The following is a 17,176-nucleotide window of genomic DNA, read 5'->3' as shown; positions in this document are numbered from 1 at the left end:
TGATACTTCTTGTACTGTAATTCTTTATCCACTGTGTACTAGGATGACACTGCGGCCCATTATGGACTTTACAAGGTTTGTACTGACCTGTGTGGGGGATTTGGTTTTACATAGTTGTTCTTGAAGCTGCTGTATGTGTTTCTTGGTGTCTTGAATTTCCTTAAAGAGCCGCGCAGATGGAGAGCTGTTGTACTCCTCCTGGGAAGACTAAAAGGAACAGTAACATTAGACACACCTGACGGAACAATTGGAGCATTCAGCGGCTCCCACACCTTCACCAATACCAACCTGTAACTGTTCTTTTTCCTTCTGCAGCATTTTCTTCAGGATGTCTAATTTCTGGTTGTGCATAATATTGTTCTCCTCCTAATACAAAAGATGCAGAGGTGACAGAAAGGAGAAGGAAAGGTAAATTCTTCCTGACATCACCAGTAACCACCCCTTTTCCCCCACTAAATTATATAGCTTATATCACGGTCAAAAATCTATGAATGACTGGGTTAATGGGTGTGTAAAGGTTTATCGGCTGATCGTAGAAGTCGTTTAGCTTTCAACATGTTGAAAGACAAACGACTTAAATAACAACGATCTGCCGTCACTCTGTGGAATAGGAGCGGCAGCAGACCACTGCTACATACTATGGGCTGCCCTGACGATCAGCGATCACACGGGCAGCCCCCTGCAGCTCCCCCCGGCCTCACTGATCTTGTATCCCTCACATCGAGCTACTTTAATTTCCAACCACAGCATTACTTCTATCTGTAGATGTTTGGACCTTTTTTCCCATTCTGTAAAGGTAGCCACACATTATCTGTAACTGGCGGATGACTATCGGTCTGCTGACAGTTATTTCTCTTGGCTTCATCATACACATAAATATCTGGCACAGCTGAATGTTCCTGTGATCCCAATAGGGAGGGATAGGGGAAGCTGTAGCCGGATGGCTCTGGCACCAGCTTATACCTCTGAGAACAAAAGGGTCAATTGTGGAAAACACATCATGCTTGACTCTTTTTTACAACAATCATCATCTGTCGGTGCAGAGTCAGGAGTCCCCCATACACCTTATAATGTCAGCCAAACCGACTGATGGTGGCAAGTTAGGCCAACCATTGTATAAAAGGTATATGGGCACCTTAAAGAGTAACTGTCATGTTTTTTTATTGCAGAAATCAGTAGTCTAAGCGATTTTAAGAAACTCTGTAATAGGTTTTATCAGCTTTAACGGAGATGTGATTAAAGGGGTTATCCAGCGAATATATTTTTCTTTCAAATCAAGCAAGATCAGAAAGGTATATAGATTAGTAATTGTCTATATAGTCTTCCCATAATTATCAGCTGCTATATGTCATTAAGGAAGTGTTGTTTTATTTTCAGTCTGACACAGTGCTCTCTGCTGTCATCTCTGGCCGAGACAGGAACTGTCCAGAGTAGTAGAGGATTTCTATGGGGATCCCTATAGAAAACCTCTCCTGCCCTGGACAGTTCCTGTCTCGGCCAGAGATGTTAACAGAGAGCACTGTGTCAGACTGAAAATAAAACAGCATTTCCTGCATGACACATAGCAGCTAATAAGTATGGAAAAACTAGAGATTTTTTAATAAAAGTAAATTACAAATCTATATAGCTTTCTGATATCAGTTGAATTAAAAGAGAAAGATTTTCGCTGGACAACCCCTTTAAGGAAATGGTAAACCTTCAACACACCTATCCAATCAGGTCACAATGACTTCTATCAGGCACACATTCACAATCATTCCCTTTGGGAACTTTGTTAAATCTAACACATCACACCCCTGAAACAAAGAGAATTCAATACAAGAGAGAGAATAGAGTTTCTCAACAGCAATATATATAGTTATGAAGCTGTGGCATAGAAGGGGGGACGCAAATTACCAGTCTATAATGCTATTTTCCCTTCAACATACAGATGTTGAACACAGGGGAATAAAAACACAGACAGACTATGACATAAGCCCCGTAGCTCTCTATACAGATGTTTAGATGTGTGAAAGCCACTCTTAGTACAAACTACAATTGTAGCCATAACCAGGTAACCAAAGTTTGCTTATAGCGCAGTATTATTTTTTTATTTTTTAAAGGAATGATAATTCAACAGACATTATAACAGATCTTTGAAAGACCAAAGTACTAACCCCCATTAATATGGGGCTGGTGATTCTTTCTAAGGGTCCATGTCCATGATTCACTGGGGATGTGTGCAATGGAGAGAAAGGATCACTCTCCGATAAAGGGATGTGTGGGGATCCAGGAGGTCGGCCTTGAACTGTAAGAGCCACGTAGGAGCCGGCTGTGGAGAGAAAAGCAAAAGGCACAAAATAACTAAAATATGAGAATACTCTAATCTATATGGTGGCAGTAACAGTGTAAATGCTTCATAAAACTATACCAGCCATAAAAATAAATGGATATTTTTTTTCCTAGTAGAAAATACACTCACACTTGATCAGCTTTACAACTTCAAGGTGATTGGAGTGTGTGACCAGGGTCCCATTAACCTGAAAGAGATAGGTAAATAAAAAATGTAAGTAAACTTAAAATAGAAAAAAACTTTAATAAAAATGCACAATGTTTAAAAGATAACATTTGGGATTCTATTCTTATCTATTAGTTTAGAAAATGACTGCCGTACAGGACATAGGGAACTGTAATAAAAAGTATTGACCACCAGACCCGACTCCTCTTTAAGTATGCCCAGAGATCTTATGGCCTGAAGATGGTCCGGGAGGTGCGAAACGTAACGTCACATTGTCATACAGGATTTATTGTCTCATAACCCTTTCCTTACACATTCTGGTTGAAACAAAGACTCTGTTTTTGCCATGCATTATGAATAATATATGTGTGCTGTGGTTCAACTACATTCTTGACGTTATATGGTTGCAGAACAAATTACCATTGGACACCCACCGTGGTGAGAGAAGTGCAGTTTAGAATACTGTTTTCTAAAGGTCGTGGGGGTCTGGCCACTAAAAACACTGACTGACCAAAAGTTTTGATGCGTTCCTGGGCGGAGACCATTTAGGATCACAGAAAAACTTGATCCGACAGCATGGCACACTATTTGTTCAAGTGATTTGCCAAGAATCTAATTTTTTCCAAAAAAATGTTAGAGCAGTTTTTTCACTTCAAATATCAACATTGGGTGTATGGCAAGTCCTAGCACTTGCAGGTTGCTGTTGAATCTTTCTGGTTTTGTCTGTATTGTAGCCACAGCAGTGTGTAATCTGCACAGTGTGAACAGTGGTAACATGCCAAAAGTTTTTATTTAATGACAGCAACACTTAACCTGTCAGACTTTTGATATATAGATCTCTAAGAATCTTGCCATGTTTGACCATGTCCATAAACAGCAAGCTGGTGGCCGTAAAAATAAAGTGAAGACGACAGAACATATGTGGCCAAACTATGTCTGCACCATTTAGCACATCTGATCCCTTTTTCACCTATGTGCCAGGTACTCTTCATGGCAAGGGACCGCTACCATTCAATATCATCAATGTTGTCTCTGGACATTTATAAAAAGTTGATAAAGGAGAAGAAAAAATGATGCTGGGAGTAGTAAAGGGTAGTGAGATGTATAGTGCACCACGTGCCAAGGGAAGTATCCACTTATTACACAGTATATCCTGATTCAACTCTATTTTACCTTAATGATACGATCTCCCGTCTGCACCCCGGCTCGCATGGCAGCTCCATCTGAGGAAAGGAACAAGGATTTAGGAATAGCTCTTTACCCCAAAATAAATACCAGCTTAGTGCTGCTACATTTTCTTTATATTATCTAGTATCTCAGGGCGACATGCTGTGTGATAACATTAGTGTCAAACGTTAAAGGGGTAATCCATCTTTATAAAACTGATGGCCTCCAAGTGGCCAATCAATATTAGATTGGTGGGGGTCCTACTCCCATGTACATGACTAGGACAGCACTGCAGTACCATACATCGCCACAGGTAACACTACAGCGATTCAGATACAAGCATTACATAATACTGAAGAGACTGCGGCATGAGTGCAAGCGTCATGGCCCCTTCAAATAGCTGACCAGCTAGGAGTCGGCCTTCAGTCAATGTCATATCAATGGCCTTTCTGGAGAATATTCGATCAACTTTATAAAGATGGATAATCCTTTTAACGGCAGCATTCTGACACTAAGAACAGTGTAGTCTGCTGCATTATTAACTTCCAGGAGAAAAAAATAATCTTTGATGGTGCGTTCACACCTACAGGATCTGCAGCTGATTTTCTGCAGCAGATTTTAGTTAAATAACTGAACACAGCATCAGATTTGATGCTGTGTTCAGTTACTTAACTGAAATCTGCTGCAGAAAATCAGCTGCAGATCCTGTAGGTGTAAACGCACCCTGAAGAACAATGTGGACTTTTATATATTTAGGACTAACTAGAATCTAGGGGGGAAAAAAAAAGACTAAACGAGGATCTTTAACACAACCGATTCTTTATGATTGTCATGGTTCTGATAATTACTGTAGCCATGATGCCGGTGTGAATACAACCTTATTAAATATTAATAAGGCACGCTTACTTTGGCTTATTATCTCAGAGAGCGGCACTAAAGCTGCAGGTTGGATACCCGTTCAGTCCATGGTATCACTTAATTATAGACAGTAACCTTATAAATCACAGCGGCTACCAGCTGTATAACCACAGCTGACACCTAGAGAATATCATGTGACAGCAGCAGTGGTCCTGGTCTGTCATCCACTATGATAGCAGGGCCCCACTATGCAACAACATTTACTAGAAATTAGAAAGCTACACCCTGGCGGTCTCTCTGATAAATCCGATAAGGAGTAGAACATTTCAGGATGCATGGTCCTAGGGCTAAGCTCACGTCTGTGTTCTGCCCCAGCAACTTTTTCCAGGTAAGACAATTGACATCAAGGAAGCCAGACAGACCCCATTAATATAAATAGGGCGATATTGAAACTCATGGGTCTGTTTTGTGACAAATCTGTCTTTTTGGTTCTATGAAAAGAACTATTGAAATGGCAAAGCAGATGTGAGCCTACCTAGCTATGGCACAATGGTGAACTAGCTGAACCTAACCCATGGGAAGTTATGGGAGGAGTGCAGAGTTATGCAGCTTTATAATAGATGGAGTATGGCGTTCGGCATTATTTCTTCTATCACTACTTGTCAACAGTTATGTCCTGGCTGGAATTTATCAGCCAAATGAATGAAACAGGGGAAGTGAGTGTGTGTGTAGGTATAATATATATATATATATATATATATTCATATCATACACACACACACACACTATGTTTATAGAACGCTACAGAACTGATTATAGAAATCATCTGACGTGACAGAGACTTGATCACTAAAGTGAGTGCTCAGACTCCCACCGCTCTCTACATACGGCTAGGAGAAGCATGTAGCTGAGCATGAGGGCCCTATTCCCCGGACGATTATCGTATTTGATCAAGTAATCTTGTGATGTATTTACATCATGTGATAGGGTGACATCAGGGAGTCATTTGATGGTCTGGGCTATGAACTATGGTGTCTGATACTGTGATGACAGCATCGCAGTCACGTGAGGTGAACCTATCACGTGACAGGACCAAGTTTCGGCTATTATACTATACTAGCTCTTACTTCCGGTTTGGGCGCCATGTTGGACGCCGGTCACGGTGATACTGATGTTCCACCTGTGAGTACTGCCATAACTGGTTGATGATTGGTACATTAATTATCTTTTGGATATAAAATAGTTTACACTGGAGTTGCAGCACAGACCCCTCATGAAATCAGCACTTTGCTGACGGGGAGTCAGTACCGGGGTCATTCTCATCTTCTAACAGCTTTTTACTTTGGTTTGTATAACAGTGTATGTATTTAGCATTATTTTGTATACATTATTTCATGTAATGTTGTGTTATTTCATTGCAGTTATCTTATGTTATACTTTTAAATCTGTACATTCGTGAGGGATGCTAGATTTTTATGCATGTTATATTTATTCATGTGGAGGATCCCGGTTTGGGGGGGTGACCTATTGTATTCTCTCCTCTTAGAGTTAGGTTTTATCGCTGTATACAGCCTTTTTTTTCTGTTTGTTCTTAACTTTTGCATAATAAAATTTTTATCCTTCTATATAATTTCTGGATGTGCAGTGCGTTCCTTTCCCTCAGACTCTTTTTTTTTTTTTTTTTTTTTCCGTTGCAGCCTACCTAGCTATGGCACAATGGTGAACTAGCTGAACCTAACCCATGGGAAGTTATGGGAGGACTGCAGAGTTAAGCAGCTTTATGATGGATGCAGTATGGCGGACGGAATTATTTCTTCTATCACTACTAGCCAACAGTTATGTCCTGGCTGGAATGTATTAGCCAAATGAATGAAACAGGGGAAGTGAGTGTGTGCGTAGGTATAATATATATTTATTTATTTTACATGTACACACACACACACACACATTATGTTTATAGAATGCTACAGAACTGATTATAGAAATCATCTGACGTGACAGAGACTTATAAAAAGAAGACTTGATCAATGTTCAGACTCCCACTGCTCTCTACATACGGCTAGGAGAAGCATGTAGCTGAGCATGAGGGCCCTATTACACGGGACGATTATCATGTGAAAAATCGTTATATCGTTTGAATTAAAATGCTAATCATTCTGTGTAAGTGCAGGCAACGATTAAAAAATTGTATGTAGCTGATTGTTGCTTCAGATCTGAACCTAAAATTATCGTTAATCCTTCGCTGTAATTCCAAATTCGTTCGCTCAAGTTCCGCATTTGTTCACTAATCGTTCAGTTTAATTGCACATTGTTCATGGTTTTGCTGGGATCAGAAGGAGTAAACGATCATAGTAACTAACGACTATTGTTCTGTGTAATATGGTGAACGATTTCAGGTTAACGATAAACAATCTAGTTCGTTTATCGTAAAAAATCACTCAGTGTAATAGGACCCTTACTCTCCTATGGCTCTCTGCAATCTCCATCTCACTGCGCAAAACAAGCTTTATACACTTATAATAAAGCTGGTATCGCCTCAAATGGACACCTTCAGTCACCTTGAAGGTAGCTATAGAGAAGGTATTATCTCTGCAAAATGCTGTAGGTATGTAATAGCCTATTATAAGTTTCTAACTTAATAAATAATTAATAATAAATAAAAAATTTCCACCCATTTTTTCTGCTGTATGCAGAGAACAAGAACTACTGGGGGGGGGGGGGGAATATATCAAGACCAGCGTACCCATATACCAGTATTAAATAAGGCCCCCACCCCCATGCATCCCGCCAGACACATCAGGAGCAGGCCACGCCTCCTCTCTGCCTTGCCACGCCTCCCTGCCCATCCATCAGACGAGCAGGGTGTAGGTCAGGGAAAAAGGCACAGATTTTTGCCTAATGTACCCATGGGCGTGAATTATAAATTTCCCCCACAGTGTTTACTTACTATGTGCTTCTCCTACTTCCTCAAGTTGTTGCCACATTTTTCACAAAAGTGATTATAAGGTTTTTGTTTAAATCTGTCTCTGAGGTTCCATTAATAGTGTACACCAAACAGACCTCATTGAGTGGATATTACAAATGAATGGGGGTTTCAAAGCTAAAATTGTTGATGTCCTAACAAAACAGGTCACCAATATGTCACCAACCGATAGGTAGGGTGCTGACACCCAGCTCTCCTGCCAATCAGCTGTTTGCCACATCTGCAGCCCCCACATACACAGTGTAACAGAGCAGGAAGAATTACTGCAGCAACCATTGAATAACCAAGCACAACCACTACACACAGAGCAGTCTGCGTATGCAGGCAATGCAGCTCTGCCAAAAAATGATCAGCTGGTCTGATATTAAAAACCTCTTTAACCAAAACCCATCTACACCATGATTGCTGTAAAATAACAACCTGACACCTGAAAACCTGAGAATACCCACCACCACATTGCTCTGGTCAGCCCTGGTGCCTGTGTGTACTCCCTTGATGATCGTCTCTCCCTGCTTTGCTGATGAAGATCTGAATCCACAGCAGCGTCATCAGGGGGAGTACACTCTGAAGCGAGGTGAGTATACTCAGGTTTGTTATGTACACAGGCAGCATGATGTAGATAGCTTTTTTGTTAAATCTAAATACCCCTACTCATTCAATGGAGGCCTTAGCGTCTAGTATAAACGGTTATGAACAACTTATGATAAAGAAAAAAAAATAAAGCTACTGATCCTGATTTAAGTGTAATGGGGCAGTACTGCCATAAAGCATATAAGCTGCTGTAACTGAAAGAATCCTCCTACAACCTGATATCATGTCTACAGAGTAGACATAGCATGTCCAGCATAGAGTTTATAATCACACTCCGTAATTACGATCATCATGAACCAGACCTAAGCAAACAATCCCCGTGGCCCCAGGAATAGCGCTCAGGGAGCAAATTGTAATTGAGTTCATATTAGAATTGATGAACACGTCCTGTGACTCCTGGAGGACCCTTCATACTATGCTTCCAGCATTACACATCAGCTCATCGCCTATTAAGCACATATTAGGATGTGGAACAGAGAGCAATAATGGCAAAGCACACAGTCGCTTTCATTAGTCACATTAAAGTCTTCCTCATCTCCGCGGAGGTCCACATCACAACACGCAACAAAGCAAGATCTTGACAAAAGGTTACTACTTTATACTGATTTATGCGATATTGAATAATAAGCCAACTGGGACATCTTAATAGACCCTACAAAGGAAAGGGCTGTGCGGCCCAGTGACGTGTCTACACAATCTTCTCCTCCACATAAAATAATGATATCCCTAGGCATATGAGGAACAATACAATAAGACTGAGCGGGGAGGCTTACCTTCCTTCACCGACTGAACAAAGACCGGGTTATCACCACTGACCGTCAGCCCAAAGCCATTCTCATCTCTCTGTATGATCACACAGCGCTGAACTAAACCTGCAAGGAGAAGAGCCACCACATTAATAAGAGAACATTTCTATGCATATATTGTGCTTCGTCTCCCTTCAGACAAAACATTACAAGGAATCTGTCTGATCTAGAGTAGGGGGAGAGCTCAAGTGTCAAGGAGGCGGTGCTGATCTGACAAATCCCACCCCTTGCCTTTACTGATTGATTTCCAGCACTGAGCCATGGATGTCAATCAACCAAGGAGGCATGAGACACACTTGGATCTCCCAGACTCATTTACGGCAGGCACATCCTAAGAAACCATATAGATGTCTATGGAGCAACTTGTGTTTTTTATGCATAATTCCCAAAAAAACAGCTGTATAATTGTAATCACATAGTATTTTAACAGATTCTGCTACAGCGCGATGTCTGGCAGCATTTCACCTGCATAGCCAATTCACAGATTACAGACAAATCAACATTTTTCAACCAGAATTTCACTGCACTGTGTGAATAGGATCTTATGACTCTACAGCTCAGATATTGTTCTGCAACCTGCTAAGTTTGTGTTATAAGTGTTCTAGGAGGGCAAGCAGCTTGCAGCACAGAGTGATCAGATGCTAGTGTGATTAGAGGGCAAGAGAAATTTTGAAGAGATTTTTTTTTTTATTTGGAAAAACAAGACAGAACAAGCACGATTATATACAGACATTAGGGAAAGACCTCTGAAGGGGTTGGCCACTTTATAGTAAAATTGTTCAGTTTACAGTATTAGTAAGTGTACTCACTACACTTACTGACAGCAGCTCCCTGTGTACCTCATACAGTTCAAATCAGACTCCCCTCTTCCAGGCTGGGCTGCCCTGCTCTGTCCATAAAATAGAAGACATGAAAAAGCATGTGACCTTGCCCCGCCCCCAGTATCCACCACTGAGTATGCCTATAGAGGACATAGGGGGGCATGGTCACATGATCTTCCATGCTCTGCCATCTTAAAGTGATTGTACCACCAGGCCCAGGCTGAAGCACCGGAGGCGGGCCGACCCACCCCCAGTGGGAAGAAACTCCAGCCCCTCCATGACGTGACTCTATTAGAATCGATGGAACCCTATCATAGAGGGGCGGGAGTTTCCTCCCACTAAGGGTGGGTCGGCCCGCCTCCGGTGCTTCAGCCTGGGCCTGGTGGTACAGTCACTTTAAGGACAGAATCCCTATAAAGCAGGACAGTACAGCCTGGAGGAAGGGAGTGCGATTTTAGCTCTATGGGATACAATTACACAGCGGCTGTCAGTAAGAGCAGTGAGTACAGTACTAATACTGTACACTGATCAATTATACTACAGTGTGGACAACCCCTTTAACTGCCCTACCAAACACCACTAGTACATATTGGATCCGTAGACATCCATTTCGGTCAAACTGTTAACCACCATTGAACTGGAGGATAAGCCACAATATGTTACACCTTCCACAAGAATTGTCACCTAGTTGTATCTGAGAATGCTTATGGTTACACAGAATATTCACTCTCTTCAGCCATACACTTGCTGCAGGGGAAATGCAGTTATATACTGGAGCCAGTTTTTTTAAACACACCTTTCTTCAGTCTATGCCTGGCCACATGCCTCAGCTCTTCCAACAATTCCCTAGGATTAATGCTTAGCATCTTTACTATCAGCCAGATCTAGTTCTAATGTTTCAAACTAACATTGTCCATTTGGGTCATATCTGTGGTTGGGCCTGGACTTGTGGACTAGCGTATTACTCTAGTGTGAAATAAATGCATGTCATACAAAGACACTTTAGCATGATGTGTATGAACACCCTCAGGATCAGGTCTGATCAACTGAACGTATTACTTGTGTAGAAACATCTCGGCAAGACTGGTAAAAATAATATAGGGTATACCAGAGATGACCCGAGATTCACTTGCTAAGGCTAGAACACATTTTTTGCAGCATAATTACAATATGAATAACCTCTCTGCAACATGTTAGCATGTATTAACATTGGCTGAAAGCAGTTTTCTGTAAATGATGTTTTTGCGGCCACTGGTAAGCAGTTCAGACACAACAGGGAACCCTTCTGGTGCGCTACGGTTTGGAAAAAAAAGGGTGTGAGTACTTTCTGACTACCCCCACTGCAGTGATCTCCATCTGATGTAACGTCCCAGCACACACCCTGACATTCACGTGCAGTGAACGACAGGTCGGAGAACACTGCAGCTCTGATATGTAGTAAGCAGTGATCACATCAGTAAATCATTGGCTCCAGGGAAGAGAATCAGGAGATTTCATTATCTGTAAGTTGTGCTAGTCACAATTTCATAATTCAGCTAAAACTGAAATTAGAATAATCTGGAATCCTTTACAAATATGCAAATCCTGTAACTGGATGGACCAAAATAAAAGTCCAATAATAAAATGCTGATCGAGCCACAAAGGGCGACTTTTCTGCATCACAAGAAGAAATGAGATTTTGAACCCATGACTGGAGATTGCTATATTTGGAGCGAGGCACATTAGCCCTCCTCTTGTCACTATGGATTTATCACGCTCAGTATTATGTTCTCGTAGTACTGCTGTTGTAGAAGTTGTATCACAGAATATATATTAATGGTGCGTTCACACCTACAGGATCTGCAGCTGATTTTCTGCAGCAGATTTCATGTAAATAACTGAACACAGCATCAAATCTGCTGCAGATCCTGTAGGTGTGAACGGAGTTTCTGAAAAGAGTTTAGCTGATGCATGCTGCATGGCTAGCCTAAAGCCCTTGGGGACAGCCACATAGTGTGACTGTATTACATGCTGGGAGCAACTCTACATTCTGTCTCATAAAGGAGATCTTGGGCAAGGGACCAAAAATGTCTTAGTCCTAAACCACATAAAGTTGCAAAAAAGCACTTTATAACGCATGCTAACCCCCAGTACTCCTGCCGTGTCACTGCTCAGCTCTATTTCATTACTGCAGCTGGGTCATGTGATCTCCAGTCTGACAACTAGATAAGTTGCTCTAGTGTGTAGACAGGTAGTTATACAACTACCCTGACACTCTCTTCTCTGAGATTTTCTAGTGTGTCATATAAGATGCAGCTTGACACTGCCCTTCTAGTAAGAGACAGGTTGATGCTGCATCTTATATGACACTCTATGTTGTGAGTTAGACAGCACATCTATGTCACTCATCTATCACTTGCTGGGGTTAGAACTAACAAGTGCATTGATGAGACTCCGCCTACTCTACAAAGGATTCCTGTTCTTAAGATCATGTGGGGACACCGCACAAAAATCCAGTCAGCAGAAGTGCAAACCTACTGGATTTCTGTGCAACCACAATCACTATTATTCGCCAAGGTCTCAGTATTGCAACACTGTGCTTATGTTGGTGGACCTTTTGTTTCAAAGGATAAAAGTTGGACCAGAAGAATAAAAGTGAAATTAGTAATGACAATAATTAAGTAATAAAACATATAGTAAGCAGGTTGTCTGGAATATTAATACCACTACTAAACACTACAAGCAACGTCAAAGATCCCATAAAACAAAACGCAGACCCCAAGTGATCCAAAGATTCAAATTGTTGATTCCTTTAGAGCCCAACGAAAGTCCCCCAGCTGCCAAGCTGTAGCAGAGAGCAGGCTGCGTAGCTGTGCTTACACCACACAAAGCAGATTACACAAGGACATGCTTTGAAGTTTCAGGCTAAAGAACAAAGGCACCTAGAGCCGACCCTATAGGTAAGGAATGCCATGCAATGAAAAGAGAATCAGAGAAACAGCAACGGATGTGCAGGTGGCAAAAGGCCACTCAGACAGCTTGGGCTTACCATAGGTCTCTTGTCTACTCTCATCCCAAGTAGACTTTGTCTTCCTGGACGAACTCTCTGCACAACAGTGGAAGAGAGAAGGAGAGATGAAGATGCAAGGAGAACACTGGTAACGTCACAGACAAATAAATCAGTTTTTTTACTCCATGCAGTATAAATTATACAGCCAGTATACGTCTATAGACAGCTTTGTTTTCATCTCACCCAAATGGTGCAGAGTGGCCAAAAACATGGCCTAGAGATAAGTGTTCAGGGAACGGGGGCTTTCTATACTAGTGATCTAGGTGCCGGAGGTGGTTGGACCCTCAATAATCTACCATATATCACATACTGTATGCAGTAGATATCGTCTGGAATACCCTTTATTTGCTATGTATACTTATACTGTACCAAAGGCCAAAAAAAATCTTCATAGTCTTCATACCCAGAACCCCTAACAAAGGGGGAAAAGAAAAAAAAAAAAAAACTCAACTACCACTGACAGAGGGTTTCAATGTCCACATAACGTGCCATAAAGGGATTTAATCACTTAAAAATGGACATATTTTTCCCTCAAACTTAACAAGTGTTTATGAAAGATCTGTTATCAGTAGTTGTTAGTATAGAGTCAAGTAGGTGTGGCCTATTTTCTGTTGTGTCCTAAGGCTTCAATGCTCTGTGCCGAAGATGCTGCCCTCCCCACTTCTTGATGAACAGGCAAGGCTCAGCTTACTGCTCTCCTGCTAACAGCAGCATACTCCTCCTGCAGTTCAGGTACAGTAAGTATACCTGCACTGTAATGCCATTCAAATGGTGTACTTGTGGGTTTCTGGCAGGGCTCTCTGTCTGTCCATCAAGCAGCAGGTAGAGGGGTATTTTCAGCACAGAGGTGTTGCAACCCTAGGGCACAGAAATGCCTGTGCCACTCCTCTTTGACTCCTCTATGACATAAAAGTGCATTCTAAAAATAAACACACAGACAATGTACACAGCTACAGCCCCCCAATATTTGCATTGCAATCTACAGCACATAGCACTGTTATTAGTTTACAGGCTGCAGCCACAATTCACTGCAAAGTTAACAGATTAATATTCATTAGTAGACATTCTGCAGAAGATGGTGGTGAAATCGTAAAAAATCCCCCCCCCCCATTTAAATATCACAAACCATATTGTACCATAACGGCGCCCTGCACAGATATAATCAAAGGTACACTCGGCCTCATTGTCTCACATCCTATTAAAATCAGGTTAGGATCGTCTACCTTCCTGTAAGATTCAATTAAAAAGAGAACTACCAGCAAATGTTAAAACTCGCAGAGGACTGGGGGAGGGGGGATATAACAATCAAGGAATACTTACCAGTCCCCTTGTTCCTGCAGTGCAGCGTTTCCACATGCGACCTCACAACCTGACTCAGAAATGCCCACTCAGCAGTCAGTGAGTGGCTGAGTGGGAAGTTCCTGCCGGGTTATGAGGACACAGTAACTGGGAGAAAAATGAGACTGAAGGTGACCAAAAGTGAGCAGTGGCACTGCAGGGGGACCAGGACAAGTACTGTAAGTATCCCTTGATTGTTATGTTCCCACCACTCCTGCCCTCTGTGATTTTTCACATTTGCCTAGAATACCCCTTTAATCTGCTCATACACCTTAGACAGCAGTTTGAAGGAACTCAGAATGTCACCCACCTCCCCAACACAGGGGAGAACTAACACACCCCTATATCAATTACATGGTTGGGTCTTTTTTGTTAGGTTCAATCGACTAGGGTTGGGGGTATACCAGGTGTAAAAAGAAGATATCGCAAATTGCTGTGCGATTGCAAGTAGCCAGGAATATTGGTATATAAAAATGGTACAAGCAAACCAAAATATTCACTTATCCTTAAAAGAAAAATAGGGGTAAGCCGCAATCAGACAGCTCTGATTGCGGCTCATCTCTACCAGAACAAAGGACCCCTATCACGACTGACAACATCTGTCAGTAGTCATTTGGGAGAACCCCATACAATAATAGCTGATGTCCGGCTGACGGCTTAATAAAGGGTGGTACTCTGACATCACTATATAGATAATAATAAAGATGTTATGCTTTTCTCGCTACGTTCCCCGGAGTCCTCCTGCCATGTCTCTGCATTCTCCACTGACTGCAGTAACACCCTGCTCAGCCAATCACTATTGAAGCCAAGGCCAGGAATGGACTAGAAAGAATGAGAAATCTCAGTCTTTCCTTTATGACCTGTTCTCTGTTTATAGTCTGTTCCTGGCTTTGGCTTCAAGGATCTGTCAGATAATCTGTCAGTGTAAATACACCATAAGACGTTACAGTGCCAACCGAAATCATTGGTTGCGTGAGGTTTGTCTGCAACGATCTGTCAGGCACGCAGAGAGACGGCAGGAAGAAATAAGAGGTAAGCATCATCTTTATTATTTTCTATACACTGATGCCAGGGTAGCTCTTTAATACAAGCCCAACTACACGATTATCAAGCCGTGTAATAGGATCTGTAAGCCACTTTTCATTTGCATCCCAAATCTTTACATTGCAAAAAAGACCCATGACCCCACCTGACCTGTCTCATTTAGTAATTTCTAGTATTCCCTATAAAACAATAATTCTACTCTCAAAGCTCTCTGTTGTGCTGTTCCTCTGTTATTCTCACTGGAAGTGTGGGAACAAACAGACAACAGGGTGTTACCAGATGTGGTGTGTCCCTTTAATTTCTGAGATTATCTAATGTAAGTCCACAGCAACAGATCGTGTAAGGACACAACCCAGGTGGTAAAACCCATTTGGCTATTTACTTATATATTTCTAGTAAGAATACCAGAGAAATTGCACAACACAGAGCGATGAGGGAAATGTTACAGAATTGTTATTTCATGGTTATACAAGGATTTACTAAAACATGAGAGATCAGCAGAGGCCACAGAGAGCATCTCCCTCTACATATATATAATCACCTTATACAGTGGAAGATGTGACCTGACCTACAGGAGAAGATGAGAGGGTAACATACAGAGGACATATGGGAACGGAAGAGCTGTCACCAGAGTAATCTGCTCCGGATAAAGGGTGATATGTTACACTCATCATAAAATGTCTCACTCTACAAGTTCTGGTAACATTGAATGTCAAAGGTCACCAGGAGAATTACGGGTAGGAGAAATGTACATCCCAGTAATGCCGCAGATGGAAAGACAATTCTTTTCCATTAATTATATTTCCCAATTATCCCAACTAGTTTTAGATGAAAGCAACAGGCAGAATCAATGTGATGTTTTGTCGAGCACTGACCTCTGCTCCACGCTGAAGCCAAGGCTGACGGCTTTCATACAGACTAGAAGAACCTTCTTCTGTTATCTGACAAACGTTTAAGACAGACGGATTCTTATTTAAAGTCAATTGAAACCTTTTCTTCCCGTTTCCGAGCTGAAAGGTTGGAGCAGAACGTGTCGGCTCTGCCAATCAATGGCAGAAGAGACGAGCAGCTGAGGACCAGAAGAAGCCGATGGGGACCAGAAAGGTAAAAAGCAAAGTGTAAAACTCATACACCTTAGCCTGGTCGACTGTACTTGCTGTTAACGATGGGTTTGGTCATTGATATAAAAGGTGTATGGGGCTCCCCCCAAACAACCACCAGCAAATGATGATGGTGGTGATAGGGGTCGGACGTGATGGCTTAAACCTCCCCTCCCCATAGAGAAAACAGGAACACTCAGCTGTGCCGAACTCCTGTGTAAGGGGAGGACGGGGATGGACAGGAGGGAGGGCGCCGATGGGAAAGATTACAAAGCCATCAATTATGGAAATTATTAGATTAGATTTAAAAAAAAAAAAAAAAAGAGAATGTTTTAGTATTGGGCTCTAATCAAAGCCTCTACATGCTCTCTAAGAATGGTGAGGTCACTAATCCAACCCTATGGTATTGCTGCATCAGGCGATCACATAACACTGCAGCTAATCTATGTCTGAAGCATCATGTGAATGATATGAAGATCACCACCTCTAGACACCCCGTAGGGAGCACTAAAGCATGGTGCCACTGGAGTTGAGGATAAGTTTTAGGGTGGTATTACACGGGCCGATAGGGGCCCGATAATACCTTTAAACGAGCAGCGATCTGCTAGATCGTTGCTCGTTTACTTGGCCTATTACACGCCCCGATAATCGTTAAACAAGGGCTGCAGGGACATCGTTACCGATGTCCTTGCAGCCTTTGTTTAAACTGTATACATACCTAATCCATGGTCCAGGGTTCCTCTTCTTCTTAAACTTCTCCCCGGGTCCGCGCACTTCAGCTTCACAGCGGCTTGGCTCTGCTGACAGGCCGCTCGGCCAATCATTGGCTGCGGCGGTTCCGGCCTGTGATTGGCCGAGGGGCCTGTCAGCTGACACAGGCCGCTGAGAAGCCGGAGCGCACGGGACCCGGTAAGAAGCTCTG

General features: G+C 42.2%; 1 protein-coding gene across 2 annotated transcripts in view; it reads right to left on the bottom strand.

Annotated features, from left to right (window-relative positions):
* The window catches only part of ARHGEF12 (Rho guanine nucleotide exchange factor 12), a 112,097-nt gene that overhangs the window by 68,320 nt on the left and 26,601 nt on the right, over positions 1-17,176 (bottom strand). The window contains exons 4-10 of one of the 2 annotated variants that reach the window (XM_069946485.1): positions 12,752-12,808; positions 8,870-8,968; positions 3,671-3,720; positions 2,462-2,519; positions 2,157-2,311; positions 289-366; positions 88-207 (exon numbers count right to left, since the gene is read on the bottom strand). In XM_069946485.1, coding sequence (XP_069802586.1) covers positions 88-207; positions 289-366; positions 2,157-2,311; positions 2,462-2,519; positions 3,671-3,720; positions 8,870-8,968; positions 12,752-12,808 — 617 coding nt within the window. The remainder of the gene's footprint in view (positions 1-87; positions 208-288; positions 367-2,156; positions 2,312-2,461; positions 2,520-3,670; positions 3,721-8,869; positions 8,969-12,751; positions 12,809-17,176) is intronic. The other variant, XM_069946486.1, reaches the window with a different exon arrangement.

This window comes from Dendropsophus ebraccatus, chromosome 12, assembly GCF_027789765.1.
Source record: "Dendropsophus ebraccatus isolate aDenEbr1 chromosome 12, aDenEbr1.pat, whole genome shotgun sequence".
In the NCBI taxonomy this organism is placed as follows: Eukaryota; Metazoa; Chordata; class Amphibia; order Anura; family Hylidae; genus Dendropsophus; species Dendropsophus ebraccatus.
This window is presented reverse-complemented; position numbering and strand designations above follow the sequence as displayed.